The following is a 27,868-nucleotide window of genomic DNA, read 5'->3' on the forward strand; positions in this document are numbered from 1 at the left end:
TCAAATTTTCTGGTTTTACTTTCAAAAATATATTTATTATATTTTTGTCAAGCATCGCACCGCCAATGTAGTTACATCACTAGAACAGGTATGAAATTTTCTTTATTTTGCATATAATTTTTTGCCTAAACCTTACGATAACATACTCAAAATCCAGTGCAAAGCTGAATTTAGGTGTAGGAATTGTATCAAAAATCCGAATTGATAAAATGTTCGAAAAACAGCTACCTTTGAAAATTCGTCATAAATTATGTATTTCGTATTTTACAAAATCTAAAGATGCCAAAATGTGACGAATTACGTCAACTTTCCAATTCATTTTTTGAAATTTTTCTACTGTAACAGGAACAGCTTTGGCGGTTGATTGATTGGAAAGTACGGGTTTTACACAACTTTTTTACATTTTTTGTGGGCATGATCTTAAAAAAATTTGATAAAAATAGGTTGGAAATGAAAAGCTTTGATTTTGTTCAGTAAACCACACTTTTTCCAGTTTCAAGTCGTAGATGGCAGCACTATCTGGCAGGCCTCTATTTAGGCCCATATTCATCATTTTGAGGTATTTTCCCATCACGCTGCAGAAAGCTTTTCCGGATTTGCAAAAGAATCACCAGCACAAAAATGTACAACCGCAAAAATTCCTGCTCATCTCAACTTCCGATTGAATTACAAATCATACCAATAATACTGCTTGCCGTCTGGTCCATCAAGCTCTACCGCAAAAAATAACTTTATTCTGATAATCGGACCAATAAATTCACTTTTAGTGACCTTGATACAATTCTATTTTTTTTGGATTAAGTGATCTTAGAATTTCCTAAGCGTTCACACGGTACATGTATTTATTTCTTGACCAAAATCATCCAGCACTCCCTAATTAATCCCGGATATTCGAAAATGGGCATGAATTTGGTTAAATTGCAAGATAGTTCTGCCATCTATGACTTAAAACTAGAGAAATAGTGTTTTTGGATTCAAACTCAGCCTCAAATCTATGTTTCATCATTTTGCATCGTACTTATGAATGTTAATTTAGAAATCAAGCAGTTTGATAAAGTTTTATAGCTCAAATATCAAATTTCTTAACGCTATAGGAGCATCTCTTAAAACCCCCTTTTAATATCTTTGAAAATCTTTGGAATTCTGGAAAACTCCTTAAAATGCAGTTATCTGTTCAAATAATTCGTAGAAGCATTATTATCCACTTTTACACAGTAAATTTTTAAAAATAATCTTGTTTTAGTTGAAAAACTCAAGTGGTGCTATTCTTATTTCGCACCCATTTTTCACATTTTTGGTCCTCAACGCCAATTGCTACGTCCAAAAAAAGTAAACTTATGCTTGATTTATCCGTTAAGCAATTCAGAACAAACTGTGGAAGAAAATTTTCGGAATTTTCAATCATTCATATTTTAACAAGCAAAACACACAGTGGTGCTATTCTTATTTCGCTCATTGTATAGCTGTAACTTCAATTTTCAAAATAATGATACCTTAATGATGCCTATTTTTTGAATAACTGAAATCAACACTCAAAAAATGCACACACTATGCCGGTAACGAACAAATTCGCAGTTAAATGAAACAATATTATTTTATTATTTTGAAGTGTGCTTATAAATTCTGGTAGTCTATATATATGCCGTGACCAGGATTCGATCTCATGTTCGTTGGATTTACAAGATTAATGCATGAACAAAAAGACTCATAATTTGGAGCACCCCCAAAATCCATTCTAAATATCAAATTATATTCATAATAAATCTGCTCTATCATAATAAATTAGACCTTTGTTGGCTTGGGAAAAACAAAACCCATTTTTTGCTTCAATTTTGGTCTCAATGCCTTTTTCAGGTATTGGTTAGGCATCATCTATCGACATATTGATGCTTCAATAAAACTTGCAATATCAAATTATGCATTTTGTGATTGGCAGCTCATTTTGGTACTGTTTGCTATCGATTCAGGCATAAAAGTTTTCTAGGGATAAGGTTTCATTACTTTTATTTCCAAGTCTTTAATGTTAAGGTAATATTTTATTTATTTTAAGGTTTCATTCCTTATTCATCAAACTCAAACTGCAATCATCAGATAGCAAGCGAAATACGTGTTGTCTCGTGGTTGATCTGCAATTAACTCAAGCAAGAGGATATTGAACAAATTTCAATATTTTTCGCGATGGGCGCTTCTTAGTAGCTCGGAGTTTTCTCCAAAGAAGTTTGAATGCAGGTATGAGTAGCAATTTGGGTTTGATAACCTCACTCATAATCCCGGCAAGAGAGAATTCATGATTAATTAATGCATTTGAACATTTATATAAAACTCATTAAATGTTGAGCTTGCATTTCGATTTTCATTTAAGAACTTGTACAGTTTCCGTACAGTGATAGATGTTATCTTTTGAAAAAAAAAAAATGTGAAGAATTTGAGATAGTTTAAGGCAAATTTTACTGGGATTTAAATAACTTTTTTATAGTTATCAATCGGAAAATTAGACGTCAATCTTTTGTTGCTAACAAAGTAAAATTTATCGGTATTTTATTAACCTTTGTGATAAACGAGAAAACGTTACCTTGAAAACAAAAGACCCGAATCTTATCTTAATAGGTTATATATCCCAGGTTAAAAAATGATGTAACTCTGAATCATCGAAAAATGGTATTGCTGAGTCCGCCATTTTGGAACATTCATAGCTGTAGGATTTCGTTTCCCCCTCGCCTCGCCACGCCACGCCAGCTAACTACAGCTCCGGACCAGAGACCTTCCTATCCTACCCAAGCCATCGCCAGCGCCGTCGGTCGTCAGCAGCAGCAGCAGCAGCAGAGCAGAGTATCAGCAAAGTGAACGAGTGAGCGAACAGCGGCAGTGGATACCCCACATGGGTTAAGCAAGCAAGCAAGCAGCTGCTGTTGCCAAGCCAGAGTCGGCAACGGTACCGGTGCTTCCATCTGGTGCCGTTATCGAGTAACTCCTGGCAGCACACCGTTGCTGTCACCGGGCTGAGCCATGTTGGCATGGGAGGGTTTTTTTTTGTTCAGCTCTTGTGTTCTACAACACCGACCGTGACCGTAACAGCAACACCATCATCATCAACATCAGCAAACGGGACACAGACAGGCACACATACAAACCGCTGCCGCTGCTACTGAGTTCGGACTGCTCGTCGTGGGCGATCCCCGGCTGGATGACGTGGAACATCATGACGGTTGTACTAACCAATTGTGAAACAGTCATCATAATCATTATCATCATCATCACCAACACCATTATCAGCGTCAGCGTCATCAAAATCAAAATCAGCAATTCCATCATCGTCATCATCGTCCGATGTGCGGGGAGGGTCCATGGTGACGGGAATGAAGATTTTATCGATTGCTATTTTTCGTTCTTTTGAATTCCTGTCGCCTTTGTTTGCATGTTCTAGGAAATCTTGCCAGGTTCATAATTACATAATCCAGGCCTCACGCGAGAATTACATTAGTTAAACAGCTTTAGCAATAATAAATCTGTTGATAAGTTTATCCCCTATATATCATGGCAATGAAAAAAGAAGATTTTTTATGAATAAAACAGCAAAGATAATTCCCAATTTAGTAAAACTACAAAAAAGATATTTCAATGTTTTCAAATTAAAGGTTATCTTTTATGCGATGGATAAGGCAGTGGGTGAATGACTCGTAGTAAAATAATTTCTTTCAACTAAGAACGGGATAAGTAAGTTTTGCTCAAAATGCTTTGCAAGTCGTTTCGAAGGAATTGAACCTATGTAGTATACTAAACAAGTGTTAACCGACAAAGATCTAGTCGAATTAAATAGCAATATTTTACAAGAGCAATTTAGAACTGAACCTGCAAGTTGGGTACTCTTAACTTGAGCTAGCAAAGTACCTTTTGGCTCAGGTTTGGAATCCTTTTGGTACTTGAAATTTTTTGATCATCCTGTTTCCAACTACCAGTGTTCGGCACAAAAGCGCTAATCCGCTATTCGCTAGTTAGTCCGCTAAATTTTCGTTAGCGGTTTAATTTTGTCGCTAAGTTTTGATTGATCTAGCGAATTAAAAAGTTTCGCTATTTTTTGGTTGCGCTAATTGAAGACCGCTAACTCCCATATATTTGTATCAATCTCCCGAATTATAAGTGACATAATAAACTTTTTGTCATTAATCATTGTGCTTCAGTCTGATTGCTTAATTGGATAAGTTGGAGGATTGTGTACTCGAGTTAGAGATAAGATGTATTTAGTGTCATTTTTCTATCTTCTAGCACTTTTTTTCGCAACAGAAGAAGATAACAATAAAAGGTGCTAAACAATATAAAACTATTTTTAACATTCCTTCATCAACATTTGTTTTCAAATGGTTGAGATATTTACTTTCACAGTTTAAGAGATTTTACAGATCAGTTCATATAAAAATAAGATAATATTACCATTGTAGCATTGGTTTTCAGGTCAAATAGAAATTGTATATATGTTTACGTTTGACAATGTTCCTGCAAGTTTGGAAAAGGGGAGAACAAATTAAAGATTTTAAGTGATGAGAATGTAAAATATTGCAAAAACAACAAATAGAAATGAATTGCACAAAAGATTGTTTGCAACGAAGTTGCATACTATCAACTTTGCACAAAACCGATAAATCGAGCAAATGTTTATCTAATATTTAAATAAAAAAAAACAGATATGTCTCATGTTCCCCTTTATGTTCTTTTGCTTTTGTAGTTGTTTGAAATTCGTTTTTTAAATAGTAGAACACCGAGAGTTGTTGAAATGCCCATCTTAGACAGTTTTTGTTTTGCTCATATAATTGTATGAAAATTCGATCAACTTATCTAATTTTAAATTAAATACTTTAAACATTATTTCCCCCCCTTAAGGAGAAGAAAAAAACAAGGGCAAAAGAAGAATTTGATATTTGTTCCGGCCTTTATGTTGTTTAACAGTTAGCGATTAGCGATTAGCGCTTTAAGCTTAAAGCGATAACTTTTTCGGTACATTTAGCGTATTTTATTAGCGTTCGCTTACTTTGAATGAGCTAGCGATCTAATTAGCGGCGCTATTTTTTCAGTTAGCGATGCCGAACACTGCCAACTACTAATATTGTCTTAGTATGTGTCGAAACAAAGTGTCAAAGGTACATTTTTAAAACTTGAATTGGTCTAATTGATCGGTAACTTTACGACTTTATCGAGAACACAGGCCGCAAGCTGCAAGAAGCGGTTTTAAATGTGGCTCAAATTTTTCGAAAATGGCCGAAACGTAAAAAAGAATCTTTGGATTTTATTTAACTTTCACTGAAAAATATCAACCAAAGACAATAAAAACTAGCTAGCAGCTCTGTGTTTCACGAAAAACAATATGAAATCTCAGAAAACGCAACGTTCTGTACGATCTTTCCCTTAACCACTTTATCTTTTCATATGTGGTCGCGATGCTTTCGGCCTGTATTTTCAACGGGGTGATGTCCCCGGCAAATTCGAATTCGTGTTTGCCGATAAGTTTGCAAGAAAGAGTTTGATCTGGCAAGGTATTTGCAGCTGCGGACGAAAAACTCCGGTTTTTGTGAAAAACAAGACCATTGGCAAGCTAAGACTACAGCAAAAAAGTACTACAGTGGTATCTGGCCAACGCGACCGGTGGATTTTGTCGAAAAGGACATCAACTCACCCAACTGCCCTCAATTCCGCCCTATCGAAAAATTTTGGGCAATTGACAAGCAGAAGATAAAGAAGAATAGTAGGACGACTCGGGATGCAACAGAGATGAAGAGATTGTGGAATAAAATAGCCACTGAGGTCAGCGAATATGATGTCCAAACTATGATGAGTGGCACTCGACGAAAATTTCAAAAATTCATCAAAACACTATCGGAATAATTTTATTATTTTTTCTTTGAAGTGCAAAAAAAACCCTACATTTTGAGTACAAAACATTTTTATTCCGTTTACATAGCTCCGAGATAGACCATTTTTAAGGCGTCCAGATTCATAGTGATCCATGCTTTAATGACCACCAAAACGAACTCTTTAGCAACCACCTGCCATATTCCCATCCAGAAACTTTTCGTTGACAAGTCTCGCCTGGATGTTCCGGAGATAAACAAGGAGAAGAAAATTGAAAAATTTGATGTCTAGTACTTGAGGAGGCTGATGATCTGTTGAAGCTGCAATTCAGTCGGTGTTACATAAAGATTGACATGACGAATGGCTAAATATACAAAGAAGACTGCCTTCAAATGTATACCGTTTTCCCTGCGTAGTACTTAATCCTTCGTTTCATAAAGTATCAAATTTGCAACAATTAATGTATGGAAAAAGTGAAAATCGTATTTTATTTATATTTTGTTTCTTAATTTACACATTATTTCTGACTGTTTAAAATTATTGTTAAGGAAAAAAAACTCATGAAATGAAGGGTTCAAAAGGTCCCATGTTTATACTCTGTTCGGCTGGATTTGGAATCATGACATTACGCAAACACTGTGGTGAAGTGAGATATTTTCATAGTGTTTGTTTCAAAATAACTCAGTATTTTTCGATGTGTAAGTTCCGGTATACTGAGAGGATTCATGTCCTTGGGTACAAAAGTCACCACCTTAGGTTCAGATATCTCTATATTAATAAAAAAAACGATCGAAAATATGTCGAAATGGAACGAAAGTCTGCTCTATAGCTTGGTTGAGCATTTTGACTGACCCAGTGACATTCTTTATATTAATTCTCTTGGCATTCTCTTCCGGTATTCTTGCCATTAAAGCAGTGTGTTCGGGTTTTAAGCACAATCATTCGAAGATCCATCCAAATTTGTGATAATAAACTAAATAATATCCTTATCGGTGAGAAAATTCTCATGAACTTTTAGTTCCCGCAAAAATAGCAAGGAAATTTGTCTGTTGTAATTTCGGCATTCTCGCAATCCGGATCATGATCTGATGAGCTCTTAATGGCTCCCGAAAAAAAGGAGACGGCCCCCAAGCATTAGCAGATGTACACGCAAAATAATTTTCACTTAAAAAGTAAGTGACATCTGTAGTAAATTCTCGCCATACGTAATTTTATTTGAATTTTAAGTGTGTGAATTCACTTAAGTGGCCGGTCAAGTGAATTACACTATGACGTTCGAGTGAAATTTATCTGAATTTATAAGTAAGTTTCAAGTTAATTATCTCTCGCATTTTTAAATAAAAGAACATTTATAGAACACCAGTTAGATTTAAATACTTACATTACGCTTTCGCCATAAATTTATGGATTGGAAAATTCCATCGTAATCCCAAGGCAGATCGGTTACTGCGGATAGTGCGACTTCTAAATCTTCCCTGCTGCAAGCCAGAAAATCTGTCCAGTCCAGCCCACAAGCTGAAACATGATAACACCTTTAAATAACCTTTCCTTACATCACGTTTAACATAAACTACTGCCAAAATCGCCTAGTAAAGAATTGGGAAAATCCAAATCCATCATAAGCTTTAAACGCTGCTCTTTAGAATTTGCCATTTTGAACTCTGAAAATAAACACAATTACAACCTGACATTCACTTGAAATTTAAGTTATGGGGAAGTGAATATTTTTTCTCACTTCAAATTCAAGTGACGACTGAAGTGAATGTGGATGAATTCACTTGAAATTTAAGTGACTGCCAAGTGAAATGTATATGTCACACTTGAGTGGAAGAAAATCACTGGATCCTTGTTTTTAAGTGAAAAATCATGTATATTTTAAGAGTGAATTTCGGTTCAGTGTAGAAAAGTGGTGATTCGTAATGAAATTCAATGCACATACTGGTCATACCAATGCTTTGCTTTCCAATTCGAAAGAAAGTCATACACCCAAAATAATCCGCAAGTAGGGGCTACGTGAAGAACTACATAATTTTTATCCAATTGATTTTCACGTAGATGCTACGAAATTGATATATAAACGCGTCCCTATAAGAATTTGTGCTTCATGGAACGCACCTACATTTTACGTGATTTTTTGTCAGTTCAATGCGTTTTGTTTATGAAAGCCACGAGGAATGTTTTTAATATCCGAATGAAATAAAGGGTGTTTTTTCTACCTGTTTTTGTTGGTTTTCATAATGATTAAAAAAAACTAAATTTTGTTATGAATAAACTTGATTTTACGATTATCGCACATCTTTAACACTACACTTTTTAAGTATAATAAACACTTATTTTTGGACATCTTATACAAGGCAGCTTTCTTTTTGAAATCCTAAGTAAGTACATTAATAAAAAAAAGTATTATTTGAATAAAAAATATTTTACCTTTTCTGTTGTTCCGTAAATGGTGTTCCGTTCAACACCCAAAGCACTTGTATCCAAAGCCATTGCTATCAGAAAAATGAAAAACAAAAATTAGCTGATTACAATTAAGAATTATTATCACTTGCCAAAACGACAAATCCGAAACAGTTGAATATCCGATCATGATGGCACCAGGCATAACGGCTTCAAAAAAAAATTACAACATGGAACAAAACTGACGGACCACTATCCCATATTCTTATTTGAATTTACCACCACACGCTGGAGAAAAATGCACAGAACGGTTTTGAAATCATCCACTTAGACTTTACGTGAAATTCATGAGTCAGTTATGTGGAAGTAAAGTAGTTGCTACCGGGGCGTTCTTGCTACACTGGGGTTACTACGAAATTCACGTAGAATCAATATGATGCATCAAAATCTTATACCGTATTTGTTTTCTCCCCTCGATCAGTGCTCCACCGTACCCGACAAAAACAAACACAAATCGTCGCCAGTGTATTGCTACCTCACTCACTCACACGCTCTCTCGCAACACTGGCAAAATTATCGGTGGGCCACCGTCCGTAAGCAGAACTCCGACAGGTCAAAACCAGTGCAACACCGTCCGAATAAACAAACAGTTTGACAGCACCTAGTGGTGCACCAGTGCAACACTAGCGCAACACTCGGCATAAACAAATACGGTATTAGTTTACGTGAAAAATACCGTAAAAATAATTTCTAAATTATTTTGGGTGTACATCGTCTTAGCCGATTTAGGCTTTACAGACTAAATACATGACGTGGACAACTCAAGATTAACACCCAGTACCAAGATTGGAATCGAATCCATGCCATCATGGACCAGCGATTACCATCTTACCACGCTGACCACTCGACCACCGAGACGGTCATTGGAACGCAGGACGCGAAGCGATGCTTGCTGCGAAAATGTTTTAAGATTTTCGGATGTCCCCTTTTAAAGGGGGTCGTCCATACAACACAAATATTGTTTAAGCGATCTAGCGTAATTATACATCGGATTGAGAGGGAAATTTGCCCAAGGGTTCTGAAGGATGGGCATTTGATTTCAGGTGTAAGATTTTGTGTAAGGGGCTGGCAAAAGGGGTCGTACACACTTAATCTTTTCGCCTGTGGTCGGAACGATTTCGTCCTGTATTTTCAACAGCTGAAATTACAGGACGATTTCAGGACAGAAAAACAGCTCAGGAAAACAACTGTCAAAATCACCTGTAGACTCTGAACGATGTTTTCCTGTAATTTGCAGGGAATTTCGAAACAGTTCTGGGAGCTCGAAACAGCAATTTCCTGAGATTTGTAGTGAATTAAGGAATCCTTTCCCCTTGTATATTTTCTGTTTTTAAAAATAATTCCAATGCAATGTTTGAATGAAAAAAAAACTTAGTTAAATCAAACAATTGAAATTTATTTCCAAATATTTTAACCAATATATTTTTTAATTTATTCATTTATAACTTTTGGCATTGTCGACAATTTTGAACTATCACAACACGACATGCCCGCTGGGACTGTTCTCCTGTAAATAAAAAAAAAACAAATTGTTACGTTTTAGGCCAGACACTGGCGAATCCTTGAGTTCCGTGTCCAGCAACTGAATCTAGGTTAATCAGTCAACCATGGCCCAAGATCCTGAACCAGGTAGAAGGAATTTGGCACCCGATCGAATCAGCTTACCAGTCGTGTGAAGTTTCCGTTTAAGGTTTCCGGAAGAGCTGGAACTTGGAGCTTGGAACCGGTCGCACGAAGGCACTATCTGAATTTGATCCGCTGGCCTCACCTATATTTTCACGATTTTCACTTCCCTAATTTTTCGAACTGCTGAACAAAACTAACTCTGCACGAGTACCGACCAACAAACGAAAACTGCAAAAAAAAAATGACGAGTCAAAATGTTTCGCGGATTTTGCCCAATGCACTGCTGAAAGCGACAGAAAACAAACGTGTTGTTTTTTTATACAGGAGAGCAAGAGACAGAAAATTTGACAAGAATTGGGCCTCCCGTGTTTCCGGCGTACACTACCCTGAATTCACGGGGATACTTTGAGTTCCTGTGCTCTCGTAGCAAGTTTGTCTCCGATTTCAGGAGACATGAAGCGTCCCGACATTCGGGTGAGTTCCCATTCGAACTTCGTTTGAATTGAGCAGTTTTCCTGTGATATGGAGAATCATGGTCCCGAGCGTGATAAAGGCAATCTTAGTGTGTACATATTAACTGTTCGATTTTTTTGAGATATTGACGTTGTTATACATTGGATTGAGATGAAATTTGGGGTGTTGGGACACTGGTCACCCTAGTGGTAGTTAGCACTGGGCTCATCCAGCTGACAGTTGGATGTCAACTGGATTGACGTCACGAGTGATTCACATATTTTATTGTAAGTTTAGCCAGTGATGGTAAATTTCGCCCGTCACGCTTGACCCGACTAGTTTTGTTCCATCAAACGATTGGCACTGTTCTCAGTTGACGGAGCCTCACTACTCGCATGACGGATAAAGCACGACAACAATCAACATTTCTCCATCATCGACTGGCGAAGCTCCTACACAAGCATGGTTGCCACCTATACAGATTTATCTAGACCGATACAGATTTTTTAGCTCATTTTTGGTACAGAATCTGTACGTGCAGATGACAGATTTTCAAAATTTGGTACAGATTTGTAAAGATTTTTGAACTTCAAAAACTGAAAAAAAGTTTTCACATTTTGTTTTAACTGAGTTTAATGAAAACTTCATAGAAAATAAGTCAAAAGTTATCCTACTCTGACGGTAGGAGTTCCTTACTGGGAATTACACGATGGAACAATTAGATTTCCAAATTTGCTACTAATAATCAAATATTTGATTATAATCCCCAACTCGTAAGCAGTGGTTGAGCGCATTTTCTAGCAAGTAAATGCCAATAAAACCAAAGTTCGTAATCGTCTGAGTGTTGACACATTGGACGCTATCCTTAGAACGAAAAGTTATTTAAGATAAAACGGCGGATCGAAAAATGTTTTATTAAATGTAAAACTCAAAAATCGTTTTAACAAAAGAAACTAAATAAATATCATGAACATTAGCAAGTGGTTGTTATGAAAAATATTTTTTAATGTCAGGTTTTTAAAGAGAGAAAATAAAGTGATTAAATGAGCTTCACAAAAAGTGTACACAAAAATCTGTACTATGTGCAATGAAGTATCTATCTTTTTTAGGATTAAAAATAAGGAAGCAAAATCTTCACATATCAACAAATTGAATGCAGAAGTTTGTTCTCTTCGGTACAGATTTTTGAGTTTTCGGTACAGATGAAAAAGATTTTTTCGATGAGCGGTACAGATTTAGAAGTGGCAACGTTGTACACAAGGTCAAAATTTCTCCCGAGAGTGACTGGCAAATCTCTTCACACTTCGATCGGCTGCTGACGGCAGGTACAACTAATTGAACGACTTGCTGGCAGAAAGCAACAATAGCAATAAAAAACCGAAAACGGGCTAGCTGGCAGAAGCAACAATAATAAAAAATTCTTTTCTTTTTCGTCTTCGGTCGTTTTCGGCTTGCTGGCAGGAGCAACAATAATAATAAATGCGTTTCTTTTTCGTCATCGGTCGTTTGAATGCGATTGCTTGACTAGGTCATTCTTTTAGCTTCAAATGACTGGGGAATGAATGACTGGCAAACGAAGTGACTGGTCGTTAAGGAACAGTCAAATGAGTTTGACGGACCAAGAGGCTTCACAGTCACAGCTTCACGCCTCATGACGATGACTTTTGCCAAGCCTGAGTTTAGCATCTTGATTTCCGCAGTTGAGGAGGGCACACGCGAGCACATTTGGTCCGTTGAATATAAGTATTTTATAATTGTACCCCGGTATTTCACTCCAATATCACCTCGTCTCCGGGGATACAACATGGGGATACGGTAGTTTTTAGAGACGAGCAATTGATTCCAATAATCCAATATTGAGCAGGGTCGACAGAAGGGGTCGTCCATTTTACCTGTTCACCGTTTTTTTGCTATATTGACGTTATTATTCAATGGATTACGATGAAACTAGGATGAAACTAGATGAAACACAGTGGAGTTTTAAGGGACGGATTGTCGTATTCAGGTATAAAATTTGGTGTAAATTTGGCAAAAGGGGTCGTCCATATTACCTGTTCACTGTTTTTGCGATATTGACGTTATTTATACACCAGATTGAGATGAAAATTGTAATTGTAAATTGGATTTTAATGAAAATTCATCCATGTGGGTTTTAAAGGATGGGCAGCTCATTTCAGGTATTAAATTTTGTATAACGAATCGCCCAAAGAGGTTGTCCATACTACCGAATCACTGCTTTTGCGATTTTGATGTTATAATTTACTAGATTTAGGTGAAAATTGGCACACGGAAAGTTTAACCCTTTTCTGGTATCAAATTTGTTGTAAAGGGGTCGTCCATATTAACTAGTTATGGTTTTTAGATATTGACGTTATTATGCATCAGATTGGGATAAAAAATTTCACATCAGGGTTTTAAGAAACGGGCAATTTAATGGATGTAAAAATTCGCACACGATTTTTTTTTGTAAGACGATCCGATCCGTATTGAAGAATTATGAGTTAAAAGTTAATGCATAGGATCGATGAGAAAAATTTGTGCACAGTTAGGCTGGAACAAATATCAATTTCTTCTTTTGTCACTCCCCCCTTCGAAATTTCCAAAAAACCCGAAGGGGGAAATAAATAAATAAAGTTTAAAGTAGGTAATTTATGTAAATTCCAATAAAAAATTCCAATATCTGAAAGATTACAAGACTAAAAAACAAATTTAAGAAGATGAGAGTTATATCACCTTTTGTTTTCCTGATTTCATTGAATTATTCGATAAAAAATTACTTGATTTATAGGTTTTGTGCAACAAAACCCCCCCCCCCCCTCGCGATGTTCCAACTCCGAGTGACAAAAGAAGGATTTAAAATTTGTTCCGGCCTTATTGGCAATTGTGTTAACTTACGAATTGAAGAACGGATTTTGGGATGAAACAGATACTTTGTTAATGGGGTGGTTTTTCAACGTTTTGATAAGAATACTCTTACTGGAAAGGTATTTTTTATTCAGTGTAAGGAATTTATACTTTGTTTGAAAAACAAATTTCAAATTATCTTATTTTAGGACATTTTTCTACGGGATCAGTTAGTAAATAATTTATAAATTGGCACAAATATCTGCTCGGTTCCATAGATTAAACAAAAATGATGTTGATTTTTCAGGGCAAAATAGTTAATATTCTCATACAAACATAAAAGTTCTAATTTACTCATGTAAACGTTACTTAGAAGTTCTGCGAAAAATCATGGATGCGTTTTGAACCAAAACGGAGCTTTTGATAAATTCAAAAATGACTCCAAATCGACTCAGTCTATTGTGCAGCACAGATTATATGCTCGATTTTTGCTTAAGCGATGTTGTAGTAGCGGCTTAATGCTGAGGCGGTAGTATGATGAAGCATTGGAGTGGTGAGGTGGTGACGAGTTGAGGCGGTGGTGGTCTAGGCGGAGAGGTGGTAGATAAAAAAAAATATATGTACAGGTGTATTATCGTGGCGATTGATTTGATTTAGCGAAGGTAGCGGCCGATGTGTTGCTTGCAGGATGAGGTCAGTAGTATTTTGCAGCGATGAATCGATGAGGACTGCTTCAAAGTTTCTGGTGGTCGGTTGTATAGCGTAATGCCAAAGTAGCTCAGCTTCCTTTTGCCAAACTCAGTATTTATTGACTCTGGATAACCGAATAAGATTGGCCTGTGTGTGGGTGTGTTTGAGTAAAACTGAGTCCTAGATGTCGTTGTTTAGCGATACTGATGGGTACTGGTAGGACCTCCTATGAACAGCTTTCAACGCTCGATTGTGCATGCATTGCTATATGAATGGGATCGGGACTGCTGTACTGCCGTGATATGCCGAAGTGACGTATATATGCCATTCCCAGATCTCGTCATTAAGAGTGTCTTTCTCCCTTCCCCCACTTTCCACTTCTCCGGGACCCTTCATAAAATGTGATCTGTATACAGTATCACATTTCATTATAATTCGTGGAGAAGTGGAAAGTGGGGGAAGGGAGAAAGACACTCTTAATGACGAGATCTGGAGTGGAGTGGAGTGTAGGAGATCAGGTTGTCGTCGGCAAACAGGCGAGGTGTTCCTGGAGTTGTAGTTTTGAGTGGTCGTTTATGAACACCACAAACATAAGAGGCCCTGGGTTGCTTCCTTGCGGGACTCCAATGGTGAATATATTGATATCGCTGTTAGTGCCACACCGAGAAACAAATTGCTGGCGGTTTGAGAGGTTGTTTTCTAGCAAATAAAGAGCAGTTCCTCGTAACCCGTTTACTTCAATTTTTTTTAGCAGCAGCTCATGATTGATGATGTCGAACACTTTCTTGAGGCCAGAAAAAGTGAACCAGTGAAGTTCTCCGGCTTCGATGGTAAACTAAACCCGTACTGTTTATTGGTTAATAGGTTTTAAGCTACTAGGAACTTTGTTATTCTACTGGAAATCAGCCGTTCTCGTATTTTGTTCATCGTAGACAGGATTGAGATAAGCCGGTAGTTGGGTGGGATGAATTCGTCACATGACTTGAAGATCGGCGTTACGCGTGCTATCTTCAGAGCTCCCGTATAAGCTCCGGTCACGATGATTTGGTTGAAGACGTCCTTGAGAATCTGTATGAAGGCAAGATGAGAGCTTTTATTGTGAATGCTTGGATATTAGGTGGTATGAAAAACCCCTAGCAATTGCTTTTGCTAAACTAAATCGAGCATTCGAGCAGTCGCAGAAAGCAATTGCTTCGGTTGATATGAATAAAGTTTTTTCTGACAGCTGTTTTCTCAGTCAGGAGCTTTTACTTTTAGAACAAGCTGTTCGGTATGAATAAAGCCCAAATCTGAAGCAATCGCTCGAGAAATCTCCTAGCAATTACTTTATTTTCTAAGCATGCTTGGTAGCAGACTTTTCCAATAAACAAATTCTTCAACAACGTCATGAATTTATAAAATTAGCAATATTACATTTCAATACAATTTAAAAAGGCATTTTCAACATAGATAAAGAACAGTCGAAGTGATAACCCAACTTTTTTCATATTCCTGTCGTTGTATGAAATGATTCGTCTAAGATGAAACAAAACAAATCAATTAGTAAATATTTCAAATTAAAAAAATCCGGCTACAGTGGAAGAAGTCCCAATCGGCTTGAAGTTGGAAGAAAGTTGTAATAATTTAAAACATAATTCAGATCTCCCAAATTTATATGATTTTTTTTATAATTCTAAGATTAAAAAAAAACATCTAAGTTAAGATGCGCGCCTATTGCCTATTTTTTTATATATCGGATTATCCCGATCCGAAAACGTGTGGGAGAGCTTATGATAAATGTTAAAAAGCTAGGCCATTTTTATTTGACAATATTTAATTTTCTTTAAACATCAACATACGAGCGTGTATTGACTTAAATTTTTCCGATCGTTCTTACACCCACCACCCGCACCGTCGATTTCATGGCTATTTTAGCCGTACTTTTCAATTTGTTGATCGTCTTCTTTCATTTTACTTTAGAAAATTTCAGATTCTGCTGGTTGGATAGCTCTTTTTTTCGAAGCAAAAGCTATGTTCTAAGACTTTAGTACACATCTGCTAAGCAAACGTTTATTCATACCAAACTAAGCAAATGCTTTGGGCTTTTGCTTTGCTTGATTTCGAGCAAAGTAAAAGCTACCGAAGCAATTGCTAAACCTTATTCATACCACTAATTGTCTGGCCCTGGCGCCTTGTTTCTGTTAAGATTGTTGATCAACACGATTTTTAATTTCCTATATGATTGCTCATGAATAACTACACCCAGAAAAATATTATTATGTATGCCATAAGATTTTTTCTGAACTGGCGCCATAGGAAAATTAATGAAATGAACTCTGCAGATGAACACCTACTTCAATGAAATGTAGTTGCTTTTCATAAAAGGGTCTTATGGAAACATGATGTCACTGTTGATGAGAATTATTCAAAACATTTGGTTTAAATCGTTTCATTGTTCGGTCAATTTGTTTGTTGCTAGCGAACCGGGAAAACCGGGAAAAACTTTGGAATTTCATCGCGTCACCGGGAAACCGGGAAAAAAACGGGAATTTCGGCATCTCACCGGGAAAATTGCCATTTTTTGAAAAATTTCCACGGAATTTGAAAAATCTTTTGAAATTAACTTCTAAATGTAAGAGTAGTTTTTGACAGTCTCGATATAGACAAAACTTAAATCACTTTTTCAACTGATTCGGGGGAGCAAACATGAGATATCTCATATTCTCGCTCTCCGCAAATGTGCTATACTTACAAGCATAGCTCTATTGTCATAAATTTAATAAAGATGGACAAAACTAAACACAAAACGTTTGGTAACTCAACTTTACCAAGTTTGTCGAATGTCAGTATCTTTGCGGTCCTTAATATGTAACCAGGTTTAGTTTTCGACGTCAAACGATTCAGTGTTCAATTTACATCTTTCATGAAATTGTTTCTTCCTATACTACTAGGGCACTACTAACGATATTCGTTGTTTTATTAGAAATTTTTTTTATCTAAAACATCTTTGGGTTTTTACAAAAATAATATAATTGCACTTATAAAATAACTAAATATTTTTCTGCAATCTGATGATTTTAAATTTTGTAAAACAAATCCCTGTTCAAGTTGACAAGCTGATTTGATACTATGTTTTGATGCATTTTAAACATATTTCTATAACAACTATACATTTTTTTAACAAATCTTCATTAATTCTAGAAAAACTGATTTTTTTTTACGATGGCTCAAAAGTATGACATTTCAATTCAAAAAATCAAGTTAATTGGACTTGTTTTTGCAAAATTGTTGATATTGTTGAGTAAATCAAAGAATAGGTGCCAATCTCGTTGGATTCGTTCCAAAAATTTATGAAAACTTGTTGATTTGATACGAAAATATATCGAAATATTTATTTATCATGACAACAATTGTTAAAAATTTGATGGCTTTACATTGATTTTGTTTTATTCACCAAGATTTTATATTTCGAGAAGATACGGAATAGTTTGAGTGCTTTATCAAAACGTCGCTTTACCATCACCTTTGTTTGGGTTCCCTCCCATTGCTCAATAGTGGGCAATGAGAAAGCAGACTCTCTGGCAAAGGTGGGGGCGATGGAAGGCGACACGTATCCACGTGAAATCGTCTTCAACGAATTTTACTATTTGGTTCGAAGAAACTCTCTTGTCAACTGGCAGCGCAAATGGGACGAGGATGAGTTGGGTCGGTGGCTCCACTCGATTATCCCAAAGGTAAGCCTTAAACCCTGGTTTAATAGATTGAACCTGAGTCGGGATTTTATTCGTATATTTTCCCGACTCATGTCCAATCATTATTCCTTAGACGCGGTACTCTATCGTTTTGACATTGCTGGCAGCAATTTGTGTGGTTGCGGCCAAGGTTACCATGACATCGAGCATATTGTTTGGTCGTGTGAGGTCCATCTTTTCGCTAGAACGAATTTCATAGACTCCCTTCGGGCCCGAGGAAAACCACCCTATGTTCCAGTGAGAGATGTGCTGGCCGTGATAGACTTGGTCTACATGTTCGAAATATACCTTTTCCTAAAAGCTATTGATCTTCGTCTATAATTCTTTTTATCTTCATATTTCCCTATCTATTTTCTTTTCTATTCTAATAAAAAGTGATGAACTAGATTTAAGCACACAATTGTAAACAAACAAAACGAGTTTGGCTCCTTAAAGCCTAAAGGTATGAGCCGTTTCAAATAAAGATGTTACAAAAAAAAAAAAAGATTTTATATTAAAAAACAAGTATAATAAATACCGGGAAAATCATCATTTTTAACCAGGAAAAACCGGGGGAAAACCGGGAAAAACTTTGGAATTTTAAAACGAAAAATCGCTAGCAACCCTGAACAGCACAACAACAGCCAGTTCCAAAGAAGTTATTTTGCCGCATCCGGTTCTTTGACTGTGTGCTTTCTCTCGGGCAATGTGGTGGAAAGTATACCTTCAAAAAATAAATTTTGAGTTTACAAATATTTTTAACATTTACCAAAAAAATAGCTTTACTTCGAACATACCAATTCTTAGAAAAAAAAGTTATTGAAATGAAGTCAATTTGTAGGAAGATATGATCCTGCTTTTTAAAAATTCCGAAAAATCAGTCCAGTTTCTAACATGAAGAGAAGTCTGGACTTTTGAAAACCCAAAGTGCTACTATAACAGAACTATAAAAATGTCATCTGAATATTAACAGGTAGGAGCTTTGTTCGATGGAGCTTGTATACCTTTGGCATACCATTCAAACAAAAGCTGGCTGTGAAAAAACCTAGAATAATAATTTGGTAGTTGTTATTTATAGGTTGTGCCCATAGTACTTTGAAATATAACAGGAAGGCCATTACGCTTAAGCTCATTTGGGAGATCCGTGTATGTACACTAGACTGAGTCGATTTGGGGTCATTTTCGAATTTCTCAAACCCTGGGGTCTCAAAAGCTTCGTTTTGGTCCAAAACTCATCCATGATTTTTTGCAGAATTTTTAAGTAATGTTTACATGAGTAAATTTGGACTTTTAAGTTTGTATGGGAAAATTGAATATTTTGTACTGTAAAATCAACATCATTTTTGTTTCTTCTGTGCAACCGAACCAGCTGGTGGTTTTTGTGCCAATTTATAAAATTCCTAATGGAAATTTTCCGCTAAACAACTTTGTCCAAGACCGTAAATTCGTATCTTATTAGACAAAAAAGTTATTAGCTATTCAACAGGGGTATGTCTTTTGGCATTGATAAACAATAAATTCAATTGACACCACTGCTTGTGCCCCGCGAAGTATTGCATGAAAAGTAGTCATGCAATACCTCGCAAGGCACATAACAGTGGTGTCTATTGAATTTATTGTTTATCAATGCCAAAAGACATACCTCTGTTGAACAGCTAATAACTTTTTTGTCTAATAAGATACGAATTTACGGTCTTCGACAAAGTTGTTCAGCGAAAATTTCCATTAGGAATTTTATAAATTGGCACAAAAACCACCAGCTGGTTCGGTTGCACAGAAGAAACAAAAATCATGTTGATTTTTCAGTACAAAATATTCAATTTTCCCATACAAGCCTAAAAGTCCAAATTTACTCATGTAAACATTACTTAAAAATTCTGCAAAAAATCATGGATGAGTTTTGGACCAAAACGAAGCTTTTGAGACCCCAGGGTTTGAGAAATTCGAAAATGACCCCAAATCGACTCAGTCTAATGTACACGGCATTCCTACTACAAACAAAAATAGTTGAAATATTACTGGTTTTCTATGGAATATAAATCAAAATCATTGATATTGTCTTTATTAGCCGTTTGTTTCTTCTGAAAAGTTCTTGAAATCAAAGATTGATTCTCAGAGGTCATATGAAACGGTAAGTTTGCATTGAATTTTCAAGTATTGTACATAAATTGTGAATATAAAAAAAAAATTTCGTCGTCGTCCCCGAATGTATGATAAAATCAGCCAAAAATTCCTGCATTCTTAGCAAAGATTTGATGAAATAAGCAGTGTACATAATATTTCGATGACTATTAGTCGTCTTGTGAGATTATTTTGAAAATATTCACAAGAACTGACTATCAAATTACAAAAATCAACATTTTTTTTGTTTTCGAGTCGTTAAAAAATCCACCAAATAAAACTTTTTAATAATTCAAGAAGCCAAACATAGTTGATGGTATTTAAAAGCATAAGCTCATATTTTTTTTCATAATTTTATTGCTTACCAATTCTTTAAAAAATAAGATTTTTAGCCTTTCACAGACACAGTTGAAGAGGGCGGAATAACCTACCTTGTCTATTTCAAAGTACTATGGGTCGTGCCTTGTTTTTGTTGATATTCTGTTTTCTAATACCGTATTCGTTTTCATCTGATGGCCATCCTGTTGTGCACCAACTGCTGTCATCTTCATATAAAAAAAAACGCTTTGACAGCACTTGGTGCACAACCGGTGGACCACCAGGATGAAAACGAATGTGGCATACCCGTTTCAATGTTGGAAAAAGTCTTATTTTTTTTGCTTTCTTCGCTTTCCAGATTAACACTGAGGATCAATCGCCCTTCTTACTGTAGCCGTGTTGCTTCGAGCCGCAGCACTCCCATCACCGTGGCGTCGTCCGTTGAGGAAATGGGTGAGGTTGGAGTTACCACCGCTGAGCATCCTACTGCCGATGAAGTCAAGGAAAATGGTGAACTAAATGGGAATGGTACGGATCAATTGCCCACCAAAGGTGTTGTCAAGGAGGGTGATGAAATCAGTACCAAGATTGCCAGCGAGAGTGAGGCAGAGGAAGCGTCTCAACCATCCAGGCCTATTAGCAGTAATGGTCAAACAGACGACACTTCCCAAGACCATGAAGAAACTGAGGACAGCAGACAAGAAGCAGCCGTGGAATCCATTGAATCGATGGATGTCGACGGCGGAAGTGGAGATCGAAAGTCGCAAACAGAAAACAAAAGTGGAGGCATCTCTCCAGATAGAGCAGACCCGTTGGACGAGAATCCAAAGTCGAAAGACGACGATGAGCCAATGGATGTAGACGCATCAACTAACGGCCATAGTACAGCCGAGAAGACAGATATCGATGATGATAGTGAAAAACCGGTCAGTATTAATTCAGATTCTGACAATGAAGATGAAGATGAAGATCTGTCTGAATCAAGAAAAAGGAGAGGGCCCGAGAGTCTGGATGGTAATTCAAAATCCAGCGATAGTGTTTCCACTTCGTCGAAATCTAATGGGGCCCCTGTAAAACAACAAAACGGGGATTGTGATGGAGATGTGACAATTCTGAGCGACAAAGAGGAAGATTGCGTGGTAATCGATGATGAGGATGGTGACGACACCAATACAAGCAGTGTACATAGTCAACATAAAGATAATTTGGATGAAATATCCCCTAGAAGGAGCTCGAGGGTTCGTAAAAGTATGCTACCATCGGATATTTCTACTATTGACGATGATGATGATATTGAGGAAATAATAGACGATCCTTTGAATATACCGGCTAAAAAACCTCGGCTGTCTATAAATCCATCACTACAACAAAATAACACCTTTAATGCACAACCACAAAAGTCACTACTTGCCAATAATCAGACAGGCGTTGCAAAAGATTCCAATCTGGTTATAGTAGATTCGAATTCACTAATAAATCGATCCAATTCAGGAACTCCCAAATCCGCGAATTCTTCGTTTTCGGCGCTTCCGGCTGGTATGTCGCCTAATAGTTCGTACAATTCATCGCGCACGGTACTGAATCCTGTAGCGGCAGCTGCAAGTCTCATCTCGAAAAGCAACCCGCCACCATTAGCGCCGTTAGCGCCAGTTACACCGCTATTACCAGCTTTAACAGACGATATGTTTGTGCTGGAAGCACCTTCGTTTATTGTCCCGTACATTTATGAAAAACCACCACCAGAGAATCTTCGAGACATTGTCACTGAACTGGAAGCCCGAATTCGGTCAATGCGGAAAAGAATCGAAGACGATGACTCTAAAACGGGCGACGACGAAAATAGCCAGACTTCAACAGCGGAAAGTCTAGGTAAAAAATCATCAGCTTCGGAAGAACCCGTAGCCACATCCAGTAAAAAGAGTAAATCAAAACGGAAAAAATCTCCTGATGAGGATGACGATTGGAATGAAGTGGATACATCGACGGATGATGAAGCATCGGATGAAGAACAGAAAACGAAGGTACTTATAAAGGATGCTGAAACAGATATCGATATAATTAAAGATCACATCATAACACCGGGGGCCAAAGATGACGGAATCACCCTGGTTGAAACGAAAAAATCCGAAGATTATTTCGAGAACCCTCTGGGAAAATTTTTCATGAATATCGGCATCAATTTGGTGCAGGAATTCGTGCAAACTGATCTACTAAGGCAACAGAAGAAGAAGCGAGACCGAGAAGGCAAACCGAACGCAAGTACTCAGATGGCAATCAACTCGCTGATGAAGAACCTGGAACTGAGCAAGGAAAACAACCGGCCATTTAAATTTGAAATGAAGCGTTGCGAGTATTGCCCCTTCAAATCGGAATCGGCATTGTCCATGGCACACCATTACGAAACGCCACATATGCGAAATTATGTCTACAAATGTAACTTCTGCTCCTATGAAACACGTCCTCCGCATGATATCCTGTATCACATGGAGGCCGTCCACAACATCAAGGGGAAACTGGAAAAGGGTTCGATGTACCACGCATGTCCCAACTGTCCATTTGAAGATAATGGCAAATCCAAACTAGCCCGACACACTGTAGCTTGTGCGAAGAAATTCCGACCGGAAATCAATCTGAACCCGCCCATCGATTGGGAGCCTCCGGCGAAAATTCCTCGCATCAAACCGAAACATGGTCTCGTGGGAACAGCGACTGCATACCAAGTGAGTTTTAATTTTAGTAGTTTGGACTGCTATCTAAAAATATAAAATTTTTGGTATATATCCTTATAACAATCTAGACGGGACTAAAATATAATTCATTTGGTTCTACAGGCAATGGCAGCCCAGCAGCAAAAAACTTTGTCGATGGCCAACCAACGAGTTCAGACGGTCGGAAATATCAATCCGGTGAATATCAACAACCTCACAGCAGCTGCCCAGGCGGCGGCACTACGAGCACGGGCTACAGTGGCTGGTGGCAAACAGATTCCGCTAAACCCGGCCGCCTCCGCTGGTCTCATGCGCGTTGGTGCCACCGGAGCTACAGGTTTGCGCACCGGACTATCGCCAGGAATGGTAATGCCCAATAATCTGCAACTGTCTGCAGCGGCAATTGCCGCTGCTGCTAATAAGTTTTTGCCGGTAATTTCCTAGTATATTGTTTTTTTTTATTATGTGTTTGTATTGTTGGTTTTTCTGTGCCTATAACTACTCTTCTAAATCATTTACCTTCAAAATGTGGATTTCATTGTGGTTGTCACAAGTTTTAACAATTAACAAGGATTTTATAGCGGTGGAAACACTAACCAAAAGCTGTACAGACTGTCTGATTATTTTTTCTCTTTTGTTATTCTTTTTCGGCACATGTATAATTTGCACTAAATTTCACTGGTCTACTACTATGTAGGCCCAGACAGTCACTGGACGGCCTCTACTCGCAAATTCTAACGCATCGGTGACGATTCAGGTTGGTTATTTTAAGTTTATTTTAGTAGCTTATTTTCAGTTGAAATTACTGGCGAGGGATTTATCAAAATCATGTTAAAACTTTTAAGCTTATACAGAATTAAAGCTAGCATCAATGTTAGGATAGTCCAAAAAATAGATTATGTTTCCGAATCAAAACAGTATAGGCTGAAATCGTGCTAGGCCAATACCTCAGAGGGATCTATGTCAAATTTCAACACATTTGGTTAACTGGTCGCTAAATGACCTTCAATTCGGAATGGAAATTTGACCCCATTTTTTCTAACGAAACTGCAAAATCCACTTTTTAGTTCCAACATTTGAGTACATGCATCGATTGTTGTATGAATTGGAAGAAAGTTTAACCACTCACCCTAGAGATTGACATACCTCCCGTCTACTCTTAATAATTTATTTGTCGTAGCTTTTATAGCTTACAGTCTTCAAAAGAAATGTGTGAAATAACGTCTAGTTCAAGGAAACCGAATTAGTATAATAATCGATGCATCAATTATGATGTATTCAAAACTAAGAACCAAAAATGTAGATTTCGCAGTTTGGCTTGGTCAAATGATATCAAATTTACATTCAAAATGAGTGTCGTTGAGCGACTCCTTGTAGTTTCAAATGAGCTGAAATTCGGCATGGGACCATCTGACAGGCCAAGGAATGATTTGAATCCCCAAAGCATTGATTCTGCAAAATTTCCATGTTTTTGGACTCCTAATCTATGTATAAGATCTAACCAATTTAGAAATTTGAAAATGTAAAACTGATACTAAACATTTCTGTATAAACCTAAAGAGATGTTATCATGAAAGAGATGTAAATTATCACTTATGTAAGTTTATAGTAAAATATCTGTTAAGCTCAATTATTTGTATAATTAACGATTTTGGCCTCTATTTGTAATCTTAACCAATTTCCTTTGTAGAACGCAATGGGTATGAAGACAGGTATGAAACCCTCACAGCAACCCAGCATCTCCATCACACCGCTACCGCGGCAATCGAATGCGGCCAATGCCATGGCCATGGCGGGTGCACTACCCAAAATTCAAGCGGCAGGCTCATCGGCTATAAAGCCGGGACAAAACCCAGCTGGAGGCAAAACAGCATTCGTAGTATGTGAAATTTGTGATGGTTACATCAAGGACCTGGATCAGCTGCGAAACCACATGCAATGGATACACAAAGTTAAGGTACGATTTCTGACAATTTTATTGACATCGAATATTCTATAACCAATTTTATTACTTCATGCAGATACACCCTAAGATGATTTATAACCGGCCACCTTTGAATTGCCAAAAATGTCAATACCGATTCTTCACGGATCAGGGCTTGGAACGGCATTTGCTAGGTTCTCACGGTCTAGTAACGAGTTCTATGCAGGAAGCAGCGAATAAGGGAAAAGACGCTGGACGGTGTCCTGTTTGTGGACGGGTATATAAAGATTACATAACTCATTAAATATCATAACATAAATTATAATCTATTCTAGGTTTATCAATGGAAACTGTTGAACCATGTGTCTCGGGACCACAATATGACCCTGAAACCAGCGCATCTTTCCTACAAGTGTACGGTGTGTACCGCTACTTTTGGCATGTACAAGCAATTCGAAAGCCACGTATACTCGGCACATAGCACAGTGGCGAAAAAGGCGCTCGATAACAAAGGTAAGCCAGCACAAGGAGCTGGGTCCAGCGGCAGCCCGGCGACGACCCGAAGTTCTCTCGGAGGTGGCGACTCACTGCTGAAACCGTTGAAAATCAACGACGAGATCACGATTATTCCTCAGCCAGGTGGCGGCAAAGGAGCGTCAAAACCGATGGAAATCGAGAGCCATGTTATCGGTGAGTATGAGGTTTTGAAATTACTTTTAAGAAATAATCAAATGCTAAATTTTATAAAACTCAGTTACATTTAATTCTTATTTAATGGGAACCAAACACTTAATTGGTTCTGACCGTAATGAAACGCCGATGAAAATGTACCATGCTTTAGAATCGATTTTAAAAGCACCGATACTAAAATTTGGTTTCATCTAATATGCATTTGTGTCTAAATGATCTTCAAAATTTAATTTTCTGTTACCAAGAAAGAATTAGTGATAACGTGATCAATACATGATTTTCGTTTATAAAAAAACGAGTGAGATCGGAGGTTTCAACTTCCTTTAGGCCGGAACATATTTAAATCCTTTTGTTACTTCCAGTTGAAACATCACGAAAAGGGATAGTAAAAAATAAATAAATTAGAATAAATTGGAAAGAAAATCTTAAGCAATCTTGCATACAGTCTAATTGAACAGAATTGAAAAATCGAATTACATTAAGGTCTTTTTTGCGTGGTTTGATTTAACTCAGTTTTTCTAGCACAGCTTCTTTTTAGACGTTTTTTTTTTGCCTTCAGCACGATTTTTCTACACGGCCTTCACGAATCAACAGGTTTATTGAGCGAAAATATTAGTCCTTATACGTTAACAACAGATTTCATACCGCGTTAAAAAAAACCTTATATATGTACATCAAATATTTGAAAAATCACGTTGACAAAAGAAGAGTTTGATACTGAATGAATTGATAAAGATAAAATTCTTAAGACAAATCAATTCATGGCGCGCTTTACGAGGAATGATAGCCTACACCATATTATGGCAACTAAATGTACCTGTTTCTAGGTATCTAACCAAACTGGAGTATGTAACACTAATTTGGAAAAAAATGTGCTGGGCTATTTCAAAAGATTCGACCTGCCAAATGGCAATAAAATATAAATAAGTCATTAAAGCACCCCATTTAATGCCTAGGATTGACAATTATCTATAATTTTACTATCTTTTTTGTAACTAACATTATTCATTTACTCTTTACAGATTAAACTACGTTCCTCGAAACCATCGACTCTTCACTAGGACAGAATTTTCTTTATACCTATTACCACTTTCAATCGGATGTAACCTTGTAAACAATACGAACAGTTTTCGATAGTAAGGCAAATAAATAACTGTAAACAAAAAGCATCAAGGCTTGAAAGATGTTTTCTAGGTCATTTCATTCTTCGTATACCCCCGTATCTGTCATCCCCAATAGCTGTACCGGCGATTTTTTTTCACCTGTTTTCTAAAGAAATAAAGACAAACTCCAACAAGTTCCTATTGAACAACATGTTTGTCTATAAAAAGGGGATCTTCGTTGATCTTTTAAAATTTGTTCTATAAGTTGGTACTTTACCTATTCGACTTTTAAAACACTTTTGCTTCACAATCAAATCGGGATGTTGTACAGAAGATTGGAATTCATGAAGCAGATTAACAATAGTCAAATGTTTGTAACTACAAAAAGTTACACCTTGAAAACTTGGAAAATCACAAGCAAAAATATTTATAGCTACAAAAATGTATAAGTTTACCAACCTCCTGTGAACATCAATGGAAAGAATACCTTTTTTGAGTAATATAGTTTGCGCTGAATATAAGGCACCATTTAGTTGAATGGGTACAATTTGTGAAAACCTAGAATTCACAAATTCTTTACTGCAAATAACCAGTTTGCTTGCAAAATCCTGGGGTACAAGGTGCCTTTCAGATGCAGTTTTCAAAAAACGCGCTATCAAAACAAACGCAGGCACACAATGCAACATCATAATTATAACTATAGGAAAAGGACAAAAAACAGAACAGGGCGGGAACGGCTATGCGTGCGCGGAAACCTTCTTGAAATTTTGTATATTTTTGAAATTGATTAACTTATTCGTTTTTTTTTTGTGTGAGGAGGAGCAAAGCAAAAGCATAATTCTACCCAATCTTAGGAAAACAAAAGAGAAAAGAAAACGCAGTAACATGTAAGAGTAGTGAGTATACTTAATTTAACCAATTTTTCTTATAGAGATATAATAGCGATAAAGATCATCTTATTGTATTAAATGGTACATGAAAGAAATATTAGTTGCGTTAAGATTCACAGAATTTAAGGCAGTACATACTAATCAACCTCATCGTGTGGAAATAGAACTGGAATAAAAAATAAAACGCGAGCAGCTCTAAAAGGTTCTCGTGCTAAGCTAAAGATCAATTTGGTAATCCGTTCACCACAGGATAGATATGACGAAAAAAAATTACTTTATAGTATAAACAAACAGCTGATAGTACGTACAATAATGTTACTTTTTTCGTAGCGGAACAAAAAGAAATCCACTAAGTTTATTTTATTCCATAGCTCTGGTTCAACCGATATGGATTGAAAATGAAGAAATTGCCTTTACTGGACGGAAAATTATAGATGAGCTGCATATTCTTTTTTTTTCCTTTTTTATAGGAATTTAACCCATTAAGGTC

The 27,868-nt window shown here is 36.9% G+C and overlaps 1 protein-coding gene across 6 annotated transcripts in view; it reads left to right on the plus strand.

Annotated features, from left to right (window-relative positions):
• Nucleotides 1-27,691, plus strand: part of LOC129751640 (uncharacterized) — a 48,618-nt gene extending 20,927 nt beyond the window's left edge. For 3 of the 6 annotated variants that reach the window (XM_055747262.1, XM_055747264.1, XM_055747263.1), the window contains 7 exons: nucleotides 20,422-22,783; nucleotides 22,895-23,203; nucleotides 23,469-23,528; nucleotides 24,462-24,728; nucleotides 24,793-24,972; nucleotides 25,031-25,385; nucleotides 26,408-27,691. In XM_055747262.1, the coding sequence (XP_055603237.1) occupies nucleotides 20,513-22,783; nucleotides 22,895-23,203; nucleotides 23,469-23,528; nucleotides 24,462-24,728; nucleotides 24,793-24,972; nucleotides 25,031-25,385; nucleotides 26,408-26,412 (3,447 nt within the window). In that variant the 5' untranslated portion in view covers nucleotides 20,422-20,512 and the 3' untranslated portion in view covers nucleotides 26,413-27,691. The remainder of the gene's footprint in view (nucleotides 1-20,421; nucleotides 22,784-22,894; nucleotides 23,204-23,468; nucleotides 23,529-24,461; nucleotides 24,729-24,792; nucleotides 24,973-25,030; nucleotides 25,386-26,407) is intronic. The other 3 variants (XM_055747266.1, XM_055747265.1, XM_055747267.1) reach the window with 3 other exon arrangements.
• The last annotated feature ends 177 nt before the right edge of the window (nucleotides 27,692-27,868 follow it).

This window comes from Uranotaenia lowii, chromosome 3 (genome assembly GCF_029784155.1).
Source record: "Uranotaenia lowii strain MFRU-FL chromosome 3, ASM2978415v1, whole genome shotgun sequence".
Taxonomy (NCBI): domain Eukaryota; kingdom Metazoa; phylum Arthropoda; class Insecta; order Diptera; family Culicidae; genus Uranotaenia; species Uranotaenia lowii.